Consider the following 20,503-nt stretch of genomic DNA (forward strand, 5'->3'; position numbering starts at 1 on the left):
CATACAGAACTGTGAACACTACTCAGTCATTAAAAAGTGATGCTCATGAACACAGCATAGCAAGTGGAATTTTGTTGAATTTACTACACTATCATGTCATTTTAACAAAACATCCAAACATTTACCCTCTGCAGCATGGACTCAGACCAGTGTCCTCCCTGGGCTCCATAGCCCACTGCAGCACAGCTCCCAGCATGCCAAGCAGCACGTCACACTGCAGAATGTTTCCCAAGCTGGCAAACAGTGGGCAGAATGGAGGCAGGGCTACGACACACACAGACACTCACACTTCAGCAATCTGCATTCAACTGACCAATCATTTTCAGATATGACTACAATCACTGAAGAAATAGCTTACCTGGGTCCTCTCCATTCTGTCTCTTAAGCTTTCGCTGAGCTTCCTCTGCCTGTATCCAAAATAAACTACATCAAAATTTAGAAAAACCATTAGTGCTCATGTGACTAAAGAGAATTACTAAATCTGCCAAAAGCAGCACATCACCTTAAGGACATCCTCAGCACTAACAGCCGAATAAAAATGCAAACGGATAAGTGCATATATTGAGCTTCCAAAGAGCATTTCCTGATTAGACCACTAGGCACTCAAACTGGTATTTTGTCATTTATGTGCTTTTCTTTATCAATCACACAATCTGACAGAGGCTCTACACTTAAGAGAAGGAACTAAAGAATGAAGTAATATGTGAGTTGCAGACAGTTTTAGTTACTGCATAGCAGGAGCTCGGGTACATGCTTTAAGTAGTGAATTATTATTTACAAAAACTGTTTTCAGCATTGTAATGCTGTTCTCTCCAGGGAAGGGGTCACAGGGTTAACTGATGTCTGCCCCAGAGACAATAACAGCACCGAGACTCTTCCCGTAATGTCTAACCTGAAATCTTCCTGTAATGCTGCAGACCGAGGGGTCCTGGTCCATGCCACCATGGAGGACATTTTAAGCTCATTGTAAAACACTGATTTTGAGTTTCTTGAAGCATTTGTGTGTTCATTTGGAAGTATGCTTGGCTCTTTATCTTGTTGAAAGCCAAGTCTGAACCTCCTGGCAAGGGCAAGCTAAAGGTTCTGGGCTAAAATGTGATTGCTCCTCCCTCCCTCCCTCTCCCTCTCCCCCTCCCTCTGCTTCAGCAGTTCAACCCCAGATACCAGGCAAAAATTACTTCATGTATACAGAGATCCCCAAACTATACACTGAAACCAGACCTCATTTCAGAACATCTCGAAGAAAAAACATTTTATGCCTACATATTTATTATATATCTATTTTGTAATTGCTTTTTTTATATTATGTGACTGTTTTTTATAATGCTCATGTTTAAATAAAGGATTTAAAAGTATTATTTATTTATACACAAAGTGGTATCGAGTATCGTGTATTTTTGCTGGTATCGACTACTAGATTTTTGGTATCGTGACATCCCAGGATTGGACATTCTATGTTTGAGTTATAACAACTTCCTTTTTCATGGTGAAACTTCTAAATTTGTGAGAGCGCCACGCCCACGGCGAGCAGCAAAAATTCAAAAGCTTCGCAATTTAGCATCGTCAATGCCTGTAGATGAGACTGACCGAACGTGATGCCGATCTGATGAAAGCTCTAGGAGGAGTACGTTATAGTACGAGGCCTGGAAATGGCAAAAAAACGGAGGAAAAAATTAAGAGAAAAATCAAAATGCTGACTTCCTGTTGAGTTTAGGGTATGGGCTCAAGAGACCAGGGAGTCAGCCATTTTAAGTGTTGTCTCAATTGCAAAATCCTTCCAGTGCACTGGAACGTTCACTCCCTAAAAAATCCCCACAACGCACCACAAAAACCAGGGAGTATCGATACTCACTGTGTTCCCTTACTGGAAATGACCTCATGTCTCTCAGCTAATGTCCCTCTCTAGTGTCTGGTTTAGACACTAGAGCTATACTGAGAGCTATTGTAAATGCACTGTAGCACTTGTCTGTCCTGCAGACTTCATAGTTGAAAATGTGAACTGCTTGCTCCCAAAACTTCTTTAGTGCAGATTAGGGCTGCACAATTAATCGAATATCGATCGCGATTACGATTTTGACTGCCCACGATTAAATGAACATGATCGACTGCGATATTGACATTTAAATTCCGTCCTCCGCTCACAGAAAACTCCACTGCAGATCAAATCAAGCGGCTCCTACACTACAGCCATGCACCATCGAGTGGCGCAGGGATGACGTCATTTTGTAGTGCCAAAACCCCGAAACGGAATTAGCATTTCAGCCCTCGAGTTGCTAGCTTCGCTTCGAGCTCCAGAGCGAGGGGAAATCATGAAATTAGCACGATGGTAAATAGCACTTCAGAGGTTGTCGGGGACATTAAACCTAATCACGCTGAGTGGGAAAAAAAAACTTTGCAGATAAACTCGGGACTCTATGGTGCAACCATTTCACTCGCATTTGTGACTGAAAAGTACTTTGTGTGACTGTGAATAAATATTTATTCACACCGGTGTGAGTGACCTGTTCGGAGTTGTATAATACAATCGGAATAAAAACTACAGGTTGTCCAAAATACATCTACACCGCGCAACAGTTCCTTTCACACTGCTTTTCATCTCCTCAGTCCACTGTACAAGTGTGGAAATACTGCAAAGAAGCCATTATGATGAAGTGAGTAACTCTACATCATCTGCTTCTCTCAACTCTCCGATCTCACAACCGCCATCTTTTATTGATCCCGCAAAATGACCTGAACTTTCACCTGCTCGTGTAGACACAGCGGCTTCGGGCGGAGTAAATTAATAATAACATTACAAGGTGGGTTCAAATCAAACTTCTTTATTAAATAATTCCTCACCTATCACAATCAAGAGTAGAACTGTTCCGTCTGTAAACATACAGTACACTGCAGCTCTCCTTCACTAACTCTAATTCACTCCATTTAAACTCACGGTTGCCAGATATCACTAGAAAAGTCAACTCCAGTTTCTATGTTTTGATTTATCCCCCAAAACACAATATTATCAGCAGACATGGACACTGTACTGGGGAACCGATCTAAAACTGAAACAAAAATAAAACTACTAAAATGTAAAGACAGAAAATGTGCTTAGTTATAAATAAATCATTTAATATATAAAAAAAATAGATATTATAATAACTTCATAAAATATAAATAAAATGAGAAATGAAATAATGTTTAATTACTATGGGTTGCATTTAATATCAATTTGACCTTAACCTTAGATCACTACTTCCTTAGAAAGCTATCAGCCTTTTTCCTAATATGGATCATTTTTGTTAGTCTACTCTTAATTAGGACTCTTTATTGTTCAAGATATTTTAAAATAAATATTTTATGCTGTATATTTATCAATTAACCAACAGTATTTCTCATTGCTATTATTTTATTCAGTTAACAGTGACCATGAGCAGAGAGATTACATTTACCTGTTTATCTGGATCAGTTTCAGCTGTAAAAATCCTGATCGGAGCATCAGTAATGAACACCATTAAACTAAAGCGCTTTGCTTCGCTTAACAAATTGTTAGTGCTGCCAAGCTGCTGTGTTGCAAGTGGAATAAAGCACTTTGGGATGTGCTGTTAACTCCACGTTGAGCTGAAGAACATGCCACCCCATCAGTAAATATATTTTCCTAGAACAACTCTGTGGTGTTTTATTCAGTTGTTGATTTTGTTTGTGTGTTGATTTTGATGTATGTTTTGGATCATTGTCCTGCTGGAAGATCCAACCACAGCCCATTTTAATCTTACTGGCAGAGTCAGTCAGGTTTTCATTTAATATCTGTTGATATTTGATAGAGTCCATGATGCCAGGAAGTGATGGACTTTTAACAGCTTGACCACACCACATCATGGCTCATGTGAAAGTAGACACTTAAGACTTTAAGAATTAGCAGTTATTTCAAGTATTTCTTCTTTGACCTAGACTACCTGGGGCAATACATTCAGAATTATTATTTTTTTAAATTATCTAAACTTTTTTTTTTAACTTTTAACACAAATGTTATCTCTTCACAGCAAATGTTGATATAAACCCCACTCCTGGTCTCAAAGATGCCCAGAGTACTTGTCCATGAACACCGAAAATATGAGGAAGTTATCTCTAACTACTACAATGGTGTGTAAGGTTATCCAAACACAGGTAAAAACCTCTCCAAATGGCGCCAAATCTCTCCAAATGGCACAAAGCTTATAAAAATGGCACAAAGCCTTTAAATATTGCAGACTTCTAGAAATAGAAGGAAAAAAAATGTTAAAGGCACAAAATAACCTCCAAGTGGCACCAAATGTCTCCAAACCAAAGAAAAGAAGAGCCACTCAGAAATAACTTCTCCAGAAGCTGTGACACATCCGGGCTTTTTCGGGAGCACGCGGCCGCTATAAGACACCGATAAATTTTTTAGGAGGCGGGTTGTTCAGCATAGCCAAAGCAGATTAGCTTCTTTTAGATGGTGTCTCAGTTCAGTTTATGGCTAATAACTAAATTGCAGAGGTGTGGGATATCAAAACACTTAATCCATTTTGAAGAGGACATTTCTGAATAAATCTGGAACTTTGCATTTGCTTTCGTCAATAAATGCACAGTTCCATATTTAGTCACAAATGTAGTAAACACAAGTAACGTTGTTTTACTGTCAAAAAAGCTTTATTCCTGCTCTCCGATTTATCTCTGTCTCAATGTTTTCATGGAGAGGTGTGAATTGTTTGCCCAGCAGGGAGTTCAAACTCCGCCCCTTTCCCATACCCCTGCTCACCAGCAGTTAAGCACACAGTCATGAAACTGCACACACAGAAAGCCACCAGTGTCCTGACTAATCTTATACCAGAACTGCGGTGATACAATAATTCATTTATTTATACTAATTGAAAATGTCCGATAAGTTGTTTTCCATTCCGCCGGTGGAATGAACGCTAGTGTCGGGGCGAAAGGGGTTAATATCTGTTGATATTTGATAGTCCATGATGCCAGGAAGTGATGGACTTTTGACAGCTTGACCACACGGCATCGCTCTTATGCCAGTTGACTTTTGCAGATGAAGCTTTTCCATAACATTCCAGAGCGTATTTTACCACCTTAACATCACCTCTAATTAAAACTGTGATATCATCCGCATATGCAGATAATTTGGTGGGTTGTTGACAGTTTAGAGTGTCGATTTGTAGACCTGTTAATTCTTTCCTAAGCTTAAAGAAATGGAGAGAGAGAGAGAGAGAGAGAGAGAGAGAGAGAGAGAGAGAGAGAGAGAGAGACTTGTTTCTGTCAGGCTCTCATAGTGACTCAGGCCTCAGCTGGTGTCCTTCGTGCTGAAATCAGTCACCAGCGTGCAGTTCACTGAATCTTCATTACAGCATAAACATGATACACCATGTAACCAAAAGTATATGGACGCCTGACCATAACACCCACATGTGCTTCTTCCCTGAACTGTTGCCACACAGCTGAAATCACACAGCTGTATAGAACATCTCTGTACGCTGTAGCGTTACAATTTCCCTTCACGGGAACTAATAGACCCAAACCGGTTCCAGCATCACAACACCCCTGTACACAAACCCAGCTCCATGAAGACACAGTGTGTTACGGTTCATGCAGAAGAACTTTACTGGCCAGAAGAGTGGACTCTATTGTAAGAGCAAAGGGGAAATACATCTGGAAGGGGATGTTCAACACGCGTATACTGTACGGGTGTGATGGTCAGGTGTCCACAAACTTTTAGCCATATAGTGTGTTCTTGAAGAAAAAGGAAGCTGGGTTCCAATGTTCAGACTTGATGACAGAATTTTAATAGAGCTGTGATGGTTTAGCCCGAGACGGGACTGAAAACACTCAATCCACCCTCGCACAGAAAGTGATTTGGGTTAAAAGAAAAAAAAAAGACACTTCCAGCAGGGTTTACTGACTGTTTGGTAAACAGCTCCCCAGTGCAATACGTTATAATAATGCAGATACAATGAGGGCCTCAGAAACCATAAACTAGGCTTTTATCACAAAACACAGCACTGAAGCACTAAATCTCGATTCGAACCCCAGACCCCAACTCCAGAGAAGCGAGGTCAACATGATAACCACTAACCCACCACGCCCCTATAACAATAACAGGTGGTCATGGTAACACGTCACACAACCCCATCCTTGATTATCGGCTACTATAGGAACGATAACATATTAGAACAAGTGCATTTACATACGAGGGTGAATCAAAGAAATGAAAACCTTATAAAAACCATATATAAAATTTATATATAATATATATTTTTATGTATATATATATATATATATATATATATATATATATATATATATATATATTTTTTCTTTACAAACTTTTCTCAGCACTATAACTCTATAACTGACTTTCCACCAGATTTCTTCCCTTTAGCACACATAAACACTTTGTACTCGATCAGCCTGACTCCCCTGGAGATGTCCATCATGGAACATCCTGCCAGACCTGAACGTCAGCACGTCTCAGAGCCACGGACAGGAGAAAAGGAAAGACACATGACGGTGTGGAGAGAAGACGAAACGCTGAGTGACTCAGAGAGAGCCTCATCGATCCACTGATCACGTCATACCACTTATTATTATTATTACTGATGTGCCGAAGCTCGGTTTCCATTTTTAATCCCTTATAAGATTAGAGGAATAATCTGCTTATAATCACGTATACGATCTGATCATAATATACATCATGCATGTTATTGTTTTACACACACACCCCTTCGTTGCCAGAGATCTAATTAAAGACTGAGATTGAACGTGTCCCTCCTTCTGATAGCGTAAAATTACATGTTACAGATTTGGAATTGCATTCTCGCTGTGATGTCTCTCACTCTTTACTGGTAGGAAGAGCGAGAGAGAGAGAGAGAGAGAGAGAGAGAGAGAGTGTGTCAGAGAGCGAGCGAGTCAGAGTCAGAGATAGAGAGAGCAAATGTAATAATAATAATAATAATAATAATAATAATTATTATTATTATTATTATTATTATTAATATTAATAATAATAATAATAATTTTAAAAACGGAGCAGATCCAATAGGGCTTCGCAGCAGCAGTGCTTTACCTCAAAGTGATTTGTAACACACACGGTGGAAATGGTGTAGCAAAAGTCATGCAACCATTGTGGGGGTAGGGGGGGGCTCTGAATTTGTACCTGATGCATCATCTTTTATAATTGTGATTAATGGTCCATTAGAGAAGAAAAAAATCCATTCCGTTCTTTGATTACTTATTTGGCATACAGTGAATATTCACACTTTAAGGCCATGTGGAACAATTTCCAAAATGCATTTAAATGGGGTAAATTGTGTACATTGAACCGAGAGTACTAGACATGTTTGCTAAAAGCAACACAAAGGCTTTATTCACACTGCAGGAATTTTATATTGTGTGTTTAGATTTTTTCTTTTAGGCAGACTGTTCAACTGCAAATTTGTTCTGGTGAATGAAAGGCATTCAAAATCTTTCTGCAGAACTCTGTTGAAGATTCTGTACATCAGAGATTCATCTGAACTTCAACAAAACATTTCACATGTATAGAGTTTTGTCTACGGCCATCAAGTAATCACATTTATAAGTTTATTTATTAATCACGACAGTTCTACTGTGCACGTCTATTACACAACTATCAGTGCTGTTCTGCTGGATATCGGCTCATTTCTGGAGCAGAACAAACTAAAGTTCATTAGACTTACCTCTTGATCAATGCGGGTCATCACATGTTGGATTTCGGGTATTTCACTGCCTCTCGGTGTTGTACAACTGCAGGAGCCGTGGGAGGTGCTGATCAAGCCCTTCAAACAATGCCTTCTTTAAGTCAGGTGACACAAGCCTGCACAACTCAAACACAACCTGTTGAAGAGAACCAAATTTAAAATAGTTAAGAGACAAATCTCCACCATTCTGAAGGGATAAAGTACGTATTCATGTGTAAGCAAACATTTGTTTTATCTATGGAAAATAAATGAACATTAGAACAGATTTACTTGTCTCTGACTGAACAAAACAGGCCATATTAAACTGGGTTAAATATACAAATCCACACAGTTCACCAGTCCAATAGAATCTGTAGAACACATTAGCAATACTTCTGCTCTGTTTAGACCCAGAAAATATAAAATACTTACTTTAGTATGAAATTTCTGTCGAGTGTCTACCATGGGGTCGGGATTTATGGTCTGTGAACACGTGCTGATTACACGTGCAGGAAAAGCAACCCACACGTGCAACCCTGACCGAGTGAGAACGACTCAAACGATTCAAGAAGAGGATTCTGAATCGGCTCATTTAAAGAATCATTACCAAAGCAGCTTATCCTACTTCGATGGTTTGATAACAACAGCCCGTCTTACAGAGTGCTGCAGGAATGAGTCGTGAAACCCAGAAACGAGTCAGCGTATTAGCACTTCCGTCAATGGGGTTTTGGGTTAAATGCCGGAAATAAGGTCTGTGGTGAACACAAACTCAAGATGTTTTCACGTTTATCTCGACACACAGCCTAGTGAGAGACTTTTTATTATTTTAAGGTACATTTCCTGAAGAAAATGTGAGTGGTGCTTGCCGTGGCAAAATTCGGATCGGGTGCCAATACTTTTGAGAACTGCCCGTGAAGGGCGCCAATAGTTTTGAGAGCCCGACGCATAGGGCGCCAATAGATTTGACAGCCGGACGCATAGGGCGCCAATAGATTTGAGAGCCAGCCGCGTAGGGCGCCGATAGATTTGAGAGGCGAAGATCTAAAAATAGTAGTGACACACAAGCTTGGTCGCAGTCGTGTTGATTAAGGAAAGCTACAAGGTTACAGATGTGAGGTTCTGACCTTTACGGTACAGTGAGGATGAGCAGAACATCTACACAGCATGGAACTGTGAATAGACTCAGTGTCTGTGGACTCTTGTACACACAGTTTGGTGAGATTATGCTACAGGAACAGTCAAACTACACCATGGCCTTGAATGTTTTGGCCCCGTCATAAACACTGAACAATCACAACTACTCTGTTGAGAGCGAGAAATGACCTCACAGAGTGGTGTGTGTTGACGTCCATTTTATATAGTTACTGTTTCTGATAGAAAATCGATCTCCCTCGCGCGCTCTCAATACTGCACTGTAACAGTGTGGGACAGAGACCCAAACAGCAAGGTGAAAATGATCTCTCTGCAAAACATGCGTAAAAGTCGTTTAAACAGATTACACAGGGTCTCCTTCTCCTGCAAGGGGTATGTCAACTTCAGACCAGAACTATATACCCACCCAGCTACCAACACGCACACACACACGCGTGCACACACACACACGCGTGCACACACACACGCGCGTGCACACACACTAATTCAGCCACTTAAAAACAGCAAGGACTTTTATAAACAATTAAAAATAGACTATTATATGAACATTTTAACAAATTAATAATAGCGCAAAAAACACACCAGTTAAAACACTGTAAATACCCTCCTTTATCAAAAGTCTGCTCTTGCGCCCACACTCTCGCTCTGATGCCAGCTGGAGCCGCCTCTTCATGGTCCCCTCGACCTCCATCTCTGCAGCTTTAGCTGTGAAGAGGTTTCTATGAACTGCAGCTTTGGAATAAAGCAACACATATCGTAAGGTCATTATCAATCTTAAGCATTAATTACACTTATACCATGGTCAGTGTGAATACTGGATCCTGATTGGCTGGAAGGTGTGCATTATAACTGTTTATTATTATTAAAGTCCATGGGTGTTGATTTTTTGTTCTTCTGTTTTTCTTTCGTCTTTGTAATTCACTCACAATCTGTTTAAAGACCCTCTCAGCGGGGATATGACACTGATTATTAATCAATTTACACCTTGTTTTCCAGATTTTATAGTTAGCGGTGCATATAACAAACCAGTAAAAGTATTTTATTTTTTTTTGGATAAAAAAAAAAAAAAAACACTGTCCTTATAAAACCTTTCTAAAAAGCAACTAACTGCGCATGCTCCACAAATCTAAGATATCATATAGACATGAATAATTAATTGTGCAAAGAAGACTGGTCTGTTTTTAATGAGAAACGGTAAAATCCCACCTAAGATGAGTGCACTGTGAAGAAAGGTATAAAAGGGGCTTGTGTGTGTTTGCATATTTTAGAGTTTCTGCAGAGTGAATCACTTTATTGTTTCAATAAAGTTTGATAATTTTTTGGCATCTACAAACCCTCTGTCTCTGAAGTTTTATTTTAACTTAGGCTGGAAAGATTGTTTCCATGACATTCTGAGGGCTGAAAAGTGCTTCTTCTAGCCAGAGACCCCAGTAATTGTAAGGATATATTCCACAACCCCCCTACAGGCCATGAGACAATAGTCATTCTAGTTAAAGGAGATGAAACAGACCAGCCTTATAGCATACACACATCACCTATTGATGATGTGAAAAGATCTCGGGAGAGGTTTCAGACAGCACTAGACTGCTCAGTGAGGCGATATAACAGCTGCACTGCTGCCACCTAGTGGATACTAATGTCCACCAACTCATTTAAAATGTCAATAAACTATCATTTGTACGTTTATAATTACATAAACTGTTCACATACCACTGAACATAAGTATTAGTACTTAGTGTGTATGTAGTCTACTATAACTGTACCATACATTTCTGTCTAAAAAAAACATTCAGAGTACACTCCACTTTGCCCACTTTTTAGTGGATTTTAGGATTATGTTCTTAAAACAGCTTTGCCTTTCATTAATAATAATAATAATAATAATAATAATAATAATAATAATAATAATAAAATAAATAAATAGGCTTGTTTTTAAGCATGACACTTCCAAATTCACTCTGTTTAAATAATTACTTTAAATAGAAAACTTATTTTCCCTGTACTTTAGAGACATTGTACTGTTTGTGAAGAACAAACACGATCTCATGATGGAAATCATCAACTTTTGCATTGAGATTATACGAGGGGAGATCTTATATAATGATTTTTTTTTAATCACATGTATTTTAGAAAAAAAAAAAGTTTTGTGTGTGTAATTTAATTATTTACAGCCAAAGCCTCTGAGAAAATACGTCCCAAACACGTATGTGGTGCCGACAGAGAAGAAGTGCTATGATTTAACGTGGGAAATCCGACATGACTTGACAAACGGCATCATTCCTGCAAAAATAACCTACATGAAACATGACATAAGCAAATGACTTTAACGTCCATGTCACGTGAATTTTTAAGATTTTTATCTAATAATGCAGGTAGGCTGCACGATTATGGCCAAAATGATAATCACGATTATTTTGATCAATATTGAGATCTCGATTATTGATCTCGATTATTGATTGATTTTAGGGACAACATATTTTTATTGCACTTTCACATTTAAATAAACAGACCACTGCTTTCACCTCCATGTTGTGCTACATTCCTGATCATTTACAAATCTGTAACAGTGTTTACAGGAGGAGAGACGCAAGACAACTTCTTTTAGGAGCACTTGTGATCCTAATTACAAAAATTTAGGAGCACAGTTGAAGTTTAGGGTTTTTTTTTTTTTTTAAACATTTTTTCTTTCTTTTTTTTTTTTTTTAAGAGATGGTAACATTAATGTGCCACAATATAAGTAAATATAAGTAGGCATGAGAAAACTTGAGCTGGTCAATTATGACAGAATTTAGGAACATGGTGTGAGTCATGACACATTAATTTACCTTCTGATAAACTAAATCTAATATTTTCAGTTCATTTTACAGACTGTATGCACAAAACAACCGTTAACCTGTTTACCTTGTAAACAAATACAATAAACATCAATGCTCAGTGTTTGAAGTCTGCTCCTCTTAAATATATTTAAAGCTGCACTATTAGACATTTCCACTGTCATGGTTCTGGGCTGGAGTCAGCTCTCGAACCGCTCTGTGTGTATTGTGTGTGTATATCTGAATAATCTCATATAGGATGTGATTGGGTGAGTTCATTTACCCGTCAGATGCAAAGCGCTTTAGTTTAATGGTGTTCATCACTGATGCTCCGATAAGGATATTTACAGCCGATACCGGTCCAGATACCAATCTTTTCTTGTTTAAGCTTTAAATCAGGAGGTCATAAACAGTTAAATGTTCTCTCTCTGCTCATGGTAACTGTTAAGCGAATTAAAATAATAGCAATGAGAAATACTGTTGGTTAATTGATAAATAAACAAACATAAAATATTTATTTTTAAATATCTTAAACAATAAAGAGTCCTAATTAAGAGTAGACTAACACAAAAATGATCCATATTAGGAAAAAGGCTGATCGCTTTCTAAGGAAATAGCAAACCAAGATTAATGTCAAACAGGATAGCTCAATACACACACACTTTTATTTCACATTATTTAAAAGGAATTTAAGTGTTATTTACCATAATTATGAACATAAGTTGACAATCATTTTAAAATTCCGTTGCTCCATTTAGATTTTCTCCAGTAGAATACAGCCTTTTAAACCAGGAAAAATTACTCATTTTAAGTCGTATAACATTCGTAATAACTAAAAAACGGTGTAATTACCAGTCTTTCCTCCCCACAAGGGAGTTTTAGGAAACTATCAGCTTTTAATCGTCTGTAGGTTACTGTATTTGTCTGTGTTTGAGCGCCATCTGGAGGAAGATACCATTTTGAATTGAAACTCATGCTATCTTCTAAATGTCAAAGAGGAAAATGTAGCGCCGATGTTCATCTCACTACCCAAACTGAACTGGTATTCTTCTACTGAAAATAGTACCGTGTCTTATGTTGAAAATTTTTATTGTACTTTTATTTGACTTTTGTTTTTTAAACTATATCAGTCCATATAATATGAAATAATATAATTTACATTTTAAAATAAACGTGTGCGCGGGTTGATACAGCGCGAGGGAGGTTTTTTCAAACTGCGCTTTCCTCAGGAGTATACAGTCACAGTAAGGATGTTTAAGCAAAATCTGATATTTATTTTTATAGTTCTTTTTAGAATTGTGTTCTTGTTTTTAAACTAATGCTAGTTAAATAGTTTGTAATAAGTAACGAGCAAATGCCAGCCGGATTTAGTCAGATAATTAGCCTTATCTAAATTATAATAATCGAATTGTTCAACAAGTTTTGTACATGAAAAAAGAATTAAAAGTGCTTTGAGTATGGAAATATTTATTTATTTATTTAGCCCCCCACCATGCTTAACATGATGGTTCTACATAATGTTTTTTTTTTTTGGTCTTAACACACACAAAATTTGTATTCAATCTTCTTAATGTATTCCCAAGACGAGCTTAACTCTTCTTTATGCAAAAAAATAAAAATAAAAATAAAAAAAAATCGACACGTTTTTGTTAACAAGAAAAAGCGCTAACCGTCACTGCACGAGGCAGTCAGCGCTGTGTGGTGCGTGCTCATGTTTGACCTTCACAAATTGGGACAAGTTTGCATTTATTGTTGTTATTTTAGTGTATATATATTCATAGATAAACTTTTGTGTTCACTTATAGTTTTGTGGAGAAAAAAAATTAACTGGACAATGTCCGGACGTCGGTCCAGATCCAGATCCCGTGCGCAAGGACCGCCTCCGCAAGAACCCCCTGCGCAGGACCCGATCAAGCAACTCCTAAATAACGCCACTGTTTTGTTCGGGTAACATCTGAACTTATTCACTCTTATTCTCTGTATCTCTCTCGCATTCATTACGCACCTGTTTGACTGACTGTGTTTAACGTGCAGCGCAGCACAAACAGTAAGACAACTAACTCAAGCACGCTTAGCTGCGCTGAATGCTCCAGCAGATGACCAAGATTAGAGTGGAGGGAGCCAAAGTGACTCTTGAGCAGAATGTACTACACTGAAATACTTCAAGCTGCTTTCACACCTTACCAGCCCCTGCCCCGGTCAGAGTAACTCTTCTGCACTGTAGCTTTGTAGATAGAAGTTGTTTTAGATCGAGATGGTGTCGTAACCCTCAGGTTCGAGTTTAAAGCAGAAGAAGCGTTACAGGAACTTGTCATTAATCTCTCACTAGTTGCATTTACATGGACAACAATAATCCACTCTTGATCCGATTAAGACCATACTCTAATTAAGAAACTACCATGTAAACAGCAATTTTTTACCTTAATCTAATTAAGGTCATAATCGAAGTAAGCAATAATCTAATTAAGACAGGTGGAGTATTCCTGTTTTAGTCGCATTATGGACGTGTATTACACACATGTAAACACCTTAATCACATTATGAACGTCGTGTGAGAGTTTTCAACGCATTTTGCGACAGGACACGATCACACACGGCAGTTTTACGGCAAACAAGAGAGCTCGGCTGTGTCCCAAATCACATACTTTCCTACTACAGGCCTGTAGTGGGGAAAAATACATGCATCTCGGCTACTATATAGACAGTAAATATGCGATTTGGGACGCAGCCCACGGCTTCAAGCAGTTGTGTATTAGCAGGTACAGCATGACAAATAATTAACTGCACTTAAAGCGTTCGTAAAAAAATTAAAAATTAAATAAAAACATGTAAAACTGTATACGGTTCCATAACGAAGACGAACTGTGTGTTGATACGTGAAATTCTGGAGGGACGGCGGACGGCATGGCGCGGTGACGTAATGACGTGGGCTGTTAATCTAATTATGTTCTAAAACATGTAAAACGGGAACATGACAGGAGTATTCTAAAAGCGACGCATGTAAACACCTTAATCACATTATTATCTTACTCAGAGTAAGGTCAATAATTAGATTACTGCTGTCCATGTAAACGTAGTCACTGTGACCCGAAAGCTGCTTGTTGGATGTTTAATGTAAGATTAGAAAGTTCAGCTGGTTTATCTCCTCTCAGGTGTGTGTAAAACAGAATCTGGCTGTGTCCTTGCAGTGTGTGATTTCTATTTCATCTGTGTCTTTTCAGATGAAGGACGTGGAAGACGTCACCAAGTTGTGTGAAGAGCTTGTGATGTTTGTTTGTGTTTCTTGATATTGCTGTACTGAATGAATTAAAAGACTTTTACTCTGTAACACTGACTTCTTGACTTGACACGCCACGCTGAACTCCTGAGCCTGAACGAACACACACACACACACACTCCCCTCAGTATATACACTTCTGGTACACACTATTTTGGATTAACTACGTGTTGTTGGAGATTAAGTGTTTAATGTTTACAGCCTAAATTGTTGCCATGGAGACAATACCTGAAATACAGAGCTTGCCGGTCAGCAGGAAGTTCCAGAGAGAGTTACATGGCACCTTGGAAGTGTTTCCAAAGTCCACAAAGAACACCTGTACACACACACACACACACACGTACACTCAATGTGCAGTTTTCCTGTAACCACTCCATTCTCTATCACGGAGGCGCTTTAATAGTGTGTGTGTACAGATGTTACCTCCACATTACTCCCCATGACATGCAGTATTTTGGCTCTGTAGTAGTTCCCAGGTTTGGTGTGAGTTTCAGAGAAAGGGGCGAGACACAGAAGATTTGGATAAAGTGAGACAGGAAGTGGGCAGAGCGCCCGTGTATTAACGGCCACTGTCAGCCACCTCTGTTTCTCCAGACTCCAGACTTTCTCCACACACACACACACACACACACACACACACACACACACACACACACACACACACACACACACACACACACACACAGGAGCCACTGCTTTTTTTTTTATTTGTGCACTGAAAGTGAAAGAGGCGGAACAGACACCTCGGTGATATTGACGATAAAGACAGGGTTAGATGGAAGATTCTCCAACTCAATGGAGCTGCTCAGAACCCCGACAGGGCTCACTGACTGATTCTGAAAATCCACATTCACCCTGAGAGAGAGACACACACACACAGTGAGTGAGAGAGACACAGAGAGAGAGAGACCTGTAACAGAACAGCACTAATGTACAGAACATCATCTAAACATCACACTGTCTAGGGGATGTGGTCACATGACTACTCTCACTTAAAATGTAACTATGACTCATCTGATGATGCTCGCTGCAGTGTGTGTGTGTGTGTACCGTGTATATCTGAGGTGTGAGATACACTACCCCCCTGCCCAAGTCTCCACCTCTCCAGCGGGTTAAACGTTGAGATGGAGAGGAAGTCTCTGCTGCGTGAGGAGGAGAGACAGAGAGACCTCTGGGAGAACGCCAGAACCTCTCATTGACGAGCGGTAGAACTCTACATAGGCCCTGATACACACAGACCCACAATACATGTTTATAGAAAATCACAATTAAACACACACACACACACACACACACACACACACACACACACACACACACACACCTGGAGCTGTCAAAGGAGATGGATTTGACTTGACCACAGTGTCTGAAGAGAGACTGGAGCTGTTTATAGTAGAGGAATGCAAATGGAGGGAGATTACACACCTGAGAGAGAGAGAAATATTAATAATAATAATAATATTAATAATAATAATAATTCCCTAGTTAAATGGAAGCTGACTGAATACCACTACGGTGGTCCTGGGGTCGTTTCCATAGAGTTCCTTGGAGGCGAGCTCCTCGTCCACTGTTCCCTGGAGGAAGCAGTTCGGATAAAATGCGCCTGCAATCGCCACCTGAACAACGGAAACATCACTGATACTTAATAATAATTATTATTTATTTTCTGCAGGAGTAAGTTACACTTCTTGGACTTTGTCGTCATGGTGACAATTTTAAACTCTGCATTTGCAATTTTACTTTGGATGCTTGTGCTTCTAAGGCTGCGAATTATGACTAATATTTATATTTACTGTATATCAGGGGTGCCCACACTTTTTTGACTTGCGAGCTACTTTTAACATGACCAATCAAAAAGATCTACCTACACTAAAAATGCAAAACATATTTATTTATATAAACACACTGCGTATACTTATATATATATATATATATATATATATATATATACACACACACACACACACACACACACACAATATATGTTCATGTATCTTGCATAACTGCATGAACCCTTATGGCGCGATACAATTCAGTACATTTTTGGTCATTACCTTACTCTGACGACGTGCACTGAATAGAATCAGCCAGGGTTGCATAGTCCGGACAGTAGCTGCTGGTAGCCAGCCTCAAGCAGGCCTCCAAATGATGATCAGTCATTGTGGAACGGTATTTGGACTTAATGATCTTCATGAGGGAAAAGGCTGACTCACATAAATAAGTAGAGCCAAATAATGCAGTCAAGGAGGTGGCACATTTCCTCATGTTGGGGTACTTTTCCTCTGTGAGTAAGTTCCAGAACTGTCCATGAGTTCAACTGCGCACAAGCCTTCCGCTGCGTCTCCAACTCTGATGCGAGGTTTTGGAAGTTCCCAAAAACATGGCGCTGCAGCTTTGAGAACAGAGGTTGCATTTTCCGTTTAAAGGCATTAACTGCCTTTAATTTTTGTCTTTTCCTTGCAGCTCCAAATTAAGTTGGTCAGATCGGTTAAAAATGCTCGGTTAAAAAAAGTCCAGCAGCAACTGATCATCATTGACTTGGGTGTATTCTGCATGTTTGACAGCAAAAAGAAACTCGCTTATCTCCGGACAGAGCTCTCGAAATCTCTGCAGGAATTTACCCCTACTAAGCCGTCTCACGTCAGTGTGTAGCAGGAGCCGATTGGTCGCAGTCTGCCTTCTCCAGATGCGCACGGAACAGCCGTCTTTGAAGTGATCTAGCACGTATAGAACAGGCGATCTTTGTTGCCACATCCATGATCTCTTTCATGTTTAGCATTCTTGCGCATAAGGCTTGTTGGTGTATTATGCAGTGGTAGTTACGGAAGTCAGGGAAAGCATCGTCGAGCCAAGAACCCTCACCATTTGAGTCATGAGTAAGTTTACATTTTCCTGTATTTCTAGTTTATAATTTATTTTCATATTTGCACTATATTTCTTATTTTATATATATTTATACTACTTGAAAAGCGGTTTACTGTACTTCCAACTTCTTAATATCATTACAGTTCTACTGTCCTGCATATCCTACTATTGTCTTTTTATAGTTTCTCTATTACTATAAGATATTATTAAAGTTATTCATGTGTGTGTATGAGAGCAAGAGAGTGTGTGTGTATGTTGTGTCTACTTGCCCGCCCTTGACTGTACGAGCGTGTGTGTGTGTGTATTAGCACTCCTCAGCTCAGCTCGTATACCTCTTTTTGGCTTTTTTTGATTACTACTGCTCTTAAAGATCTTTAAAGTGTAATTCCATTCCGTCAATGTCCGCCTAATCCCGCTTCTATGTGTCTAGGTGCCCGTTTTTTTCTTCTTCTCCCTTTTGCTGGATGCTAGGTCTCCCTTATGTTTATTTTATGACATTTTTTATCCACAACACAGTGGTAGTTAAAGAAGTCAGGGAAAGCATCGTCTTCCCTGCACTTGGCAATGAATCCATTTGCGCTGCTCAACCATTGACTGATATCAATTTGCACACTGGTAGCTGGGTTTTGTCAATGAAGTCTTTAAAAGACTGAAAAATGTCCTCTCCCCACGATTTCGCTCGCTAGCCTTTAGCACTCGCGCGCTTGATCGCACACGCGTGGTGAGAGAAAAGACGAGATCTCAGACTGGCTGCCCCTTACGTCAACTAACATCTTTTTTTTTAATGGCAATCTACCTGCACTTGGGCACCCCTGCTGTATATATTTTGACCTGAAGAAAAAAGCCTCTTTATACACATATGCTGTTAAACTACACCTGCTCTACTCGTGTGTGTGTGTGTGTGTGTGTTACCTGCACTATGAATTTCTGTGTGTGCGTGCTGGTGTAGTCAGAGGGAGAAGTTTCGCTGATGTGCATGTTGAATTGTGACACTCGATTCTTCAGATCCTCAAACAACTCGGCCACCTGTAACACACACACACCAGAAATGATAGTTAGGGATCTGTGTCAAGAAGTGTGTGTATAGATGTGTGCGAGTGAGTGAGTGAGTGAGTGAGTGAGAGTCATAACCTCTTGTATCCGTTTGATCTGAATGCAGTTCTCTTTGCCCCACTCCAGCTCATCCTAAAAACACACACACACACACACATCAGTATCACTTTATTTATTTCTATAATCCAACACGTTATAATTCAACATAACTGTCACGATCTCCTGCCTCCCATACGCTGTATACCGGTTTAATCTATTTCCTTATTTGGTCAGTGCTTCCTGTTCTTATTACGATGTCCTCTCTCTGACTGGTTCCTATTTCTTAAATTGTGCACTCTATCTGTACACTACACACTTGACCATCTAACACCTGGATATTTGAAGAGCATACAAACACACACACACACACACACACACACACACACACACACACACACACACACACACACACACAACCTGCGTGAAGTTGGCCCCCCCACCAACACAAAACATCGGCAGAATAGTTTGTGCTGGTTTGTGCCGTAAAAATTTTCATTTGTGCTGCTTCAGTTCTGGAGATATTAAAAGAATATTTATAGGTCATTCTGGGGTCACTCGAACCCCCCACATGCTCCAAATTCACCCCAGATGGTCTCAATAATAATAATAATAATAATAATAATAATAATAATAATAATAATAATAATTCAAAAGAAGAGAACTATAGCGCCTTAACCCACACTGCGCATGCGCGAAGCCGGATGACTCAGCCATTAAACTAGTAAAAGAGCTCTAATTAGCCAGTGAAGCTAAATGTCGTTCTGCCACGTCCACTTATAAAAGTAAATCATGCAGTATTCTCAGACTGGGCAGTTATTGATAGAGTGAATTCATCGTTTTAAATAGAATCAAAAATAACATCGACCTATTTGCTAATCACATTTCGAATAGCTTGCTCATTAATTACACTGCGCATGCGTGGACTGGACTGCCTCCTCAAAAGCTAGCACCGCTAGTATATTTGTATAATATTAACATTAATATTGAACCAGAGGCGTGAATAAAAAAAGTTATAAAATGTTATTTCTCACTTCTCCTCCTCTTGTTCTTCTTCTCCGTAAGGTGTGAGTTATCTTTAGTCGGTTCCACGGTGATTCGGTCATTAGTGAACCGAGCTCCGAGAGTGAATCAGTGCGCCGTCACCGCCTGCTTCATACCGATACACCTGAAACACAGGTGTTAACACCGTTAACTACACACATACACACAATACAGAACAGAACGGGTTCGGTTACACAGAACCGAATAAACTCACTTTAGTTTGGGTCCAAACGGGCCAGAACTAACACTAACAACGGTTTCTGCTCCTCAGTTCGACTTCTCGCGCTCGCGGTGACGTCACCAACGTAACGGACGTTGACGTAAATTTGAATCTGTGAGGAGAAAATAAAATAAAATAAACCCAAATATTATTTCATAAAAAGCTTCATTATCCTCTTCTTCTTAAACACGATAGAGGATAAGATATACAAATACATACCAAAAAAAAAAACAGCTTTATCATTATTTTAAATCAAATCTTTGATTTTTCTATTATTATAATATAATATTATAAAAAATTATTTATTTTTTTATTTTAAAAAGTGCTCCTTTCTAATTACATT

At 39.2% G+C, this 20,503-nt stretch overlaps 2 protein-coding genes across 8 annotated transcripts in view; both read right to left on the reverse strand.

Moving 5' to 3' along the window:
• The window catches only part of LOC128628682 (kelch-like protein 10), a 230,100-nt gene that overhangs the window by 39,522 nt on the left and 170,075 nt on the right, over window positions 1-20,503 (reverse strand). The window lies entirely within an intron of this gene.
• On the reverse strand, window positions 108-20,058 carry LOC128634125 (ATP-dependent RNA helicase TDRD9-like). Of its 7 annotated transcripts, XR_008397352.1 has the most exons (9): window positions 19,931-20,058; window positions 18,939-18,992; window positions 18,720-18,833; window positions 16,451-16,558; window positions 16,267-16,367; window positions 15,993-16,166; window positions 15,366-15,797; window positions 15,171-15,258; window positions 15,013-15,035 (listed from the first exon to the last, which is right to left on the reverse strand). XR_008397352.1 is itself a non-coding variant. In XM_053684387.1 (6 exons), the coding sequence occupies exons 1-6, from the start codon at window positions 20,000-20,002 to the stop codon at window positions 16,055-16,057; spliced, it is 561 nt and encodes a 186-aa protein (XP_053540362.1). In that variant the 5' UTR covers window positions 20,003-20,058; the 3' UTR covers window positions 15,808-16,054. The 7 variants fall into 7 exon arrangements, 1 of the variants encoding a protein (XP_053540362.1); XR_008397353.1 differs by lacking the exons at window positions 15,013-15,035; window positions 15,171-15,258; window positions 15,366-15,797 and adding an exon at window positions 12,039-12,053; XR_008397357.1 differs by lacking the exons at window positions 15,013-15,035; window positions 15,993-16,166; window positions 16,267-16,367; ... (2 more) ...; window positions 18,939-18,992; window positions 19,931-20,058 and adding exons at window positions 108-264; window positions 359-407; window positions 7,701-7,857; window positions 9,435-9,584 and having other exon boundaries at window positions 15,366-15,796.

The sequence above is a fragment of the Ictalurus punctatus genome, chromosome 12, assembly GCF_001660625.3.
Source record: "Ictalurus punctatus breed USDA103 chromosome 12, Coco_2.0, whole genome shotgun sequence".
Classification (NCBI taxonomy): Eukaryota; Metazoa; Chordata; class Actinopteri; order Siluriformes; family Ictaluridae; genus Ictalurus; species Ictalurus punctatus.

Bases quoted from the DNA above. Each gene is read 5' to 3' on its own strand.
- LOC128634125 (XM_053684387.1), bottom strand. From the start codon at position 20,002: ATGACCGAATCACCGTGGAACCGACTAAAGATAACTCACACCTTACGG. The intron at 18,834-18,938 runs GTTATGACTCTC...TGTGTGTTACAG, and splicing joins AGATCAAACGGATACAAGAG to GTGGCCGAGTTGTTTGAGGA. The intron at 16,559-18,719 runs GTAACACACACA...TCCGTTGTTCAG, and splicing joins CACAGAAATTCATAGTGCAG to GTGGCGATTGCAGGCGCATT.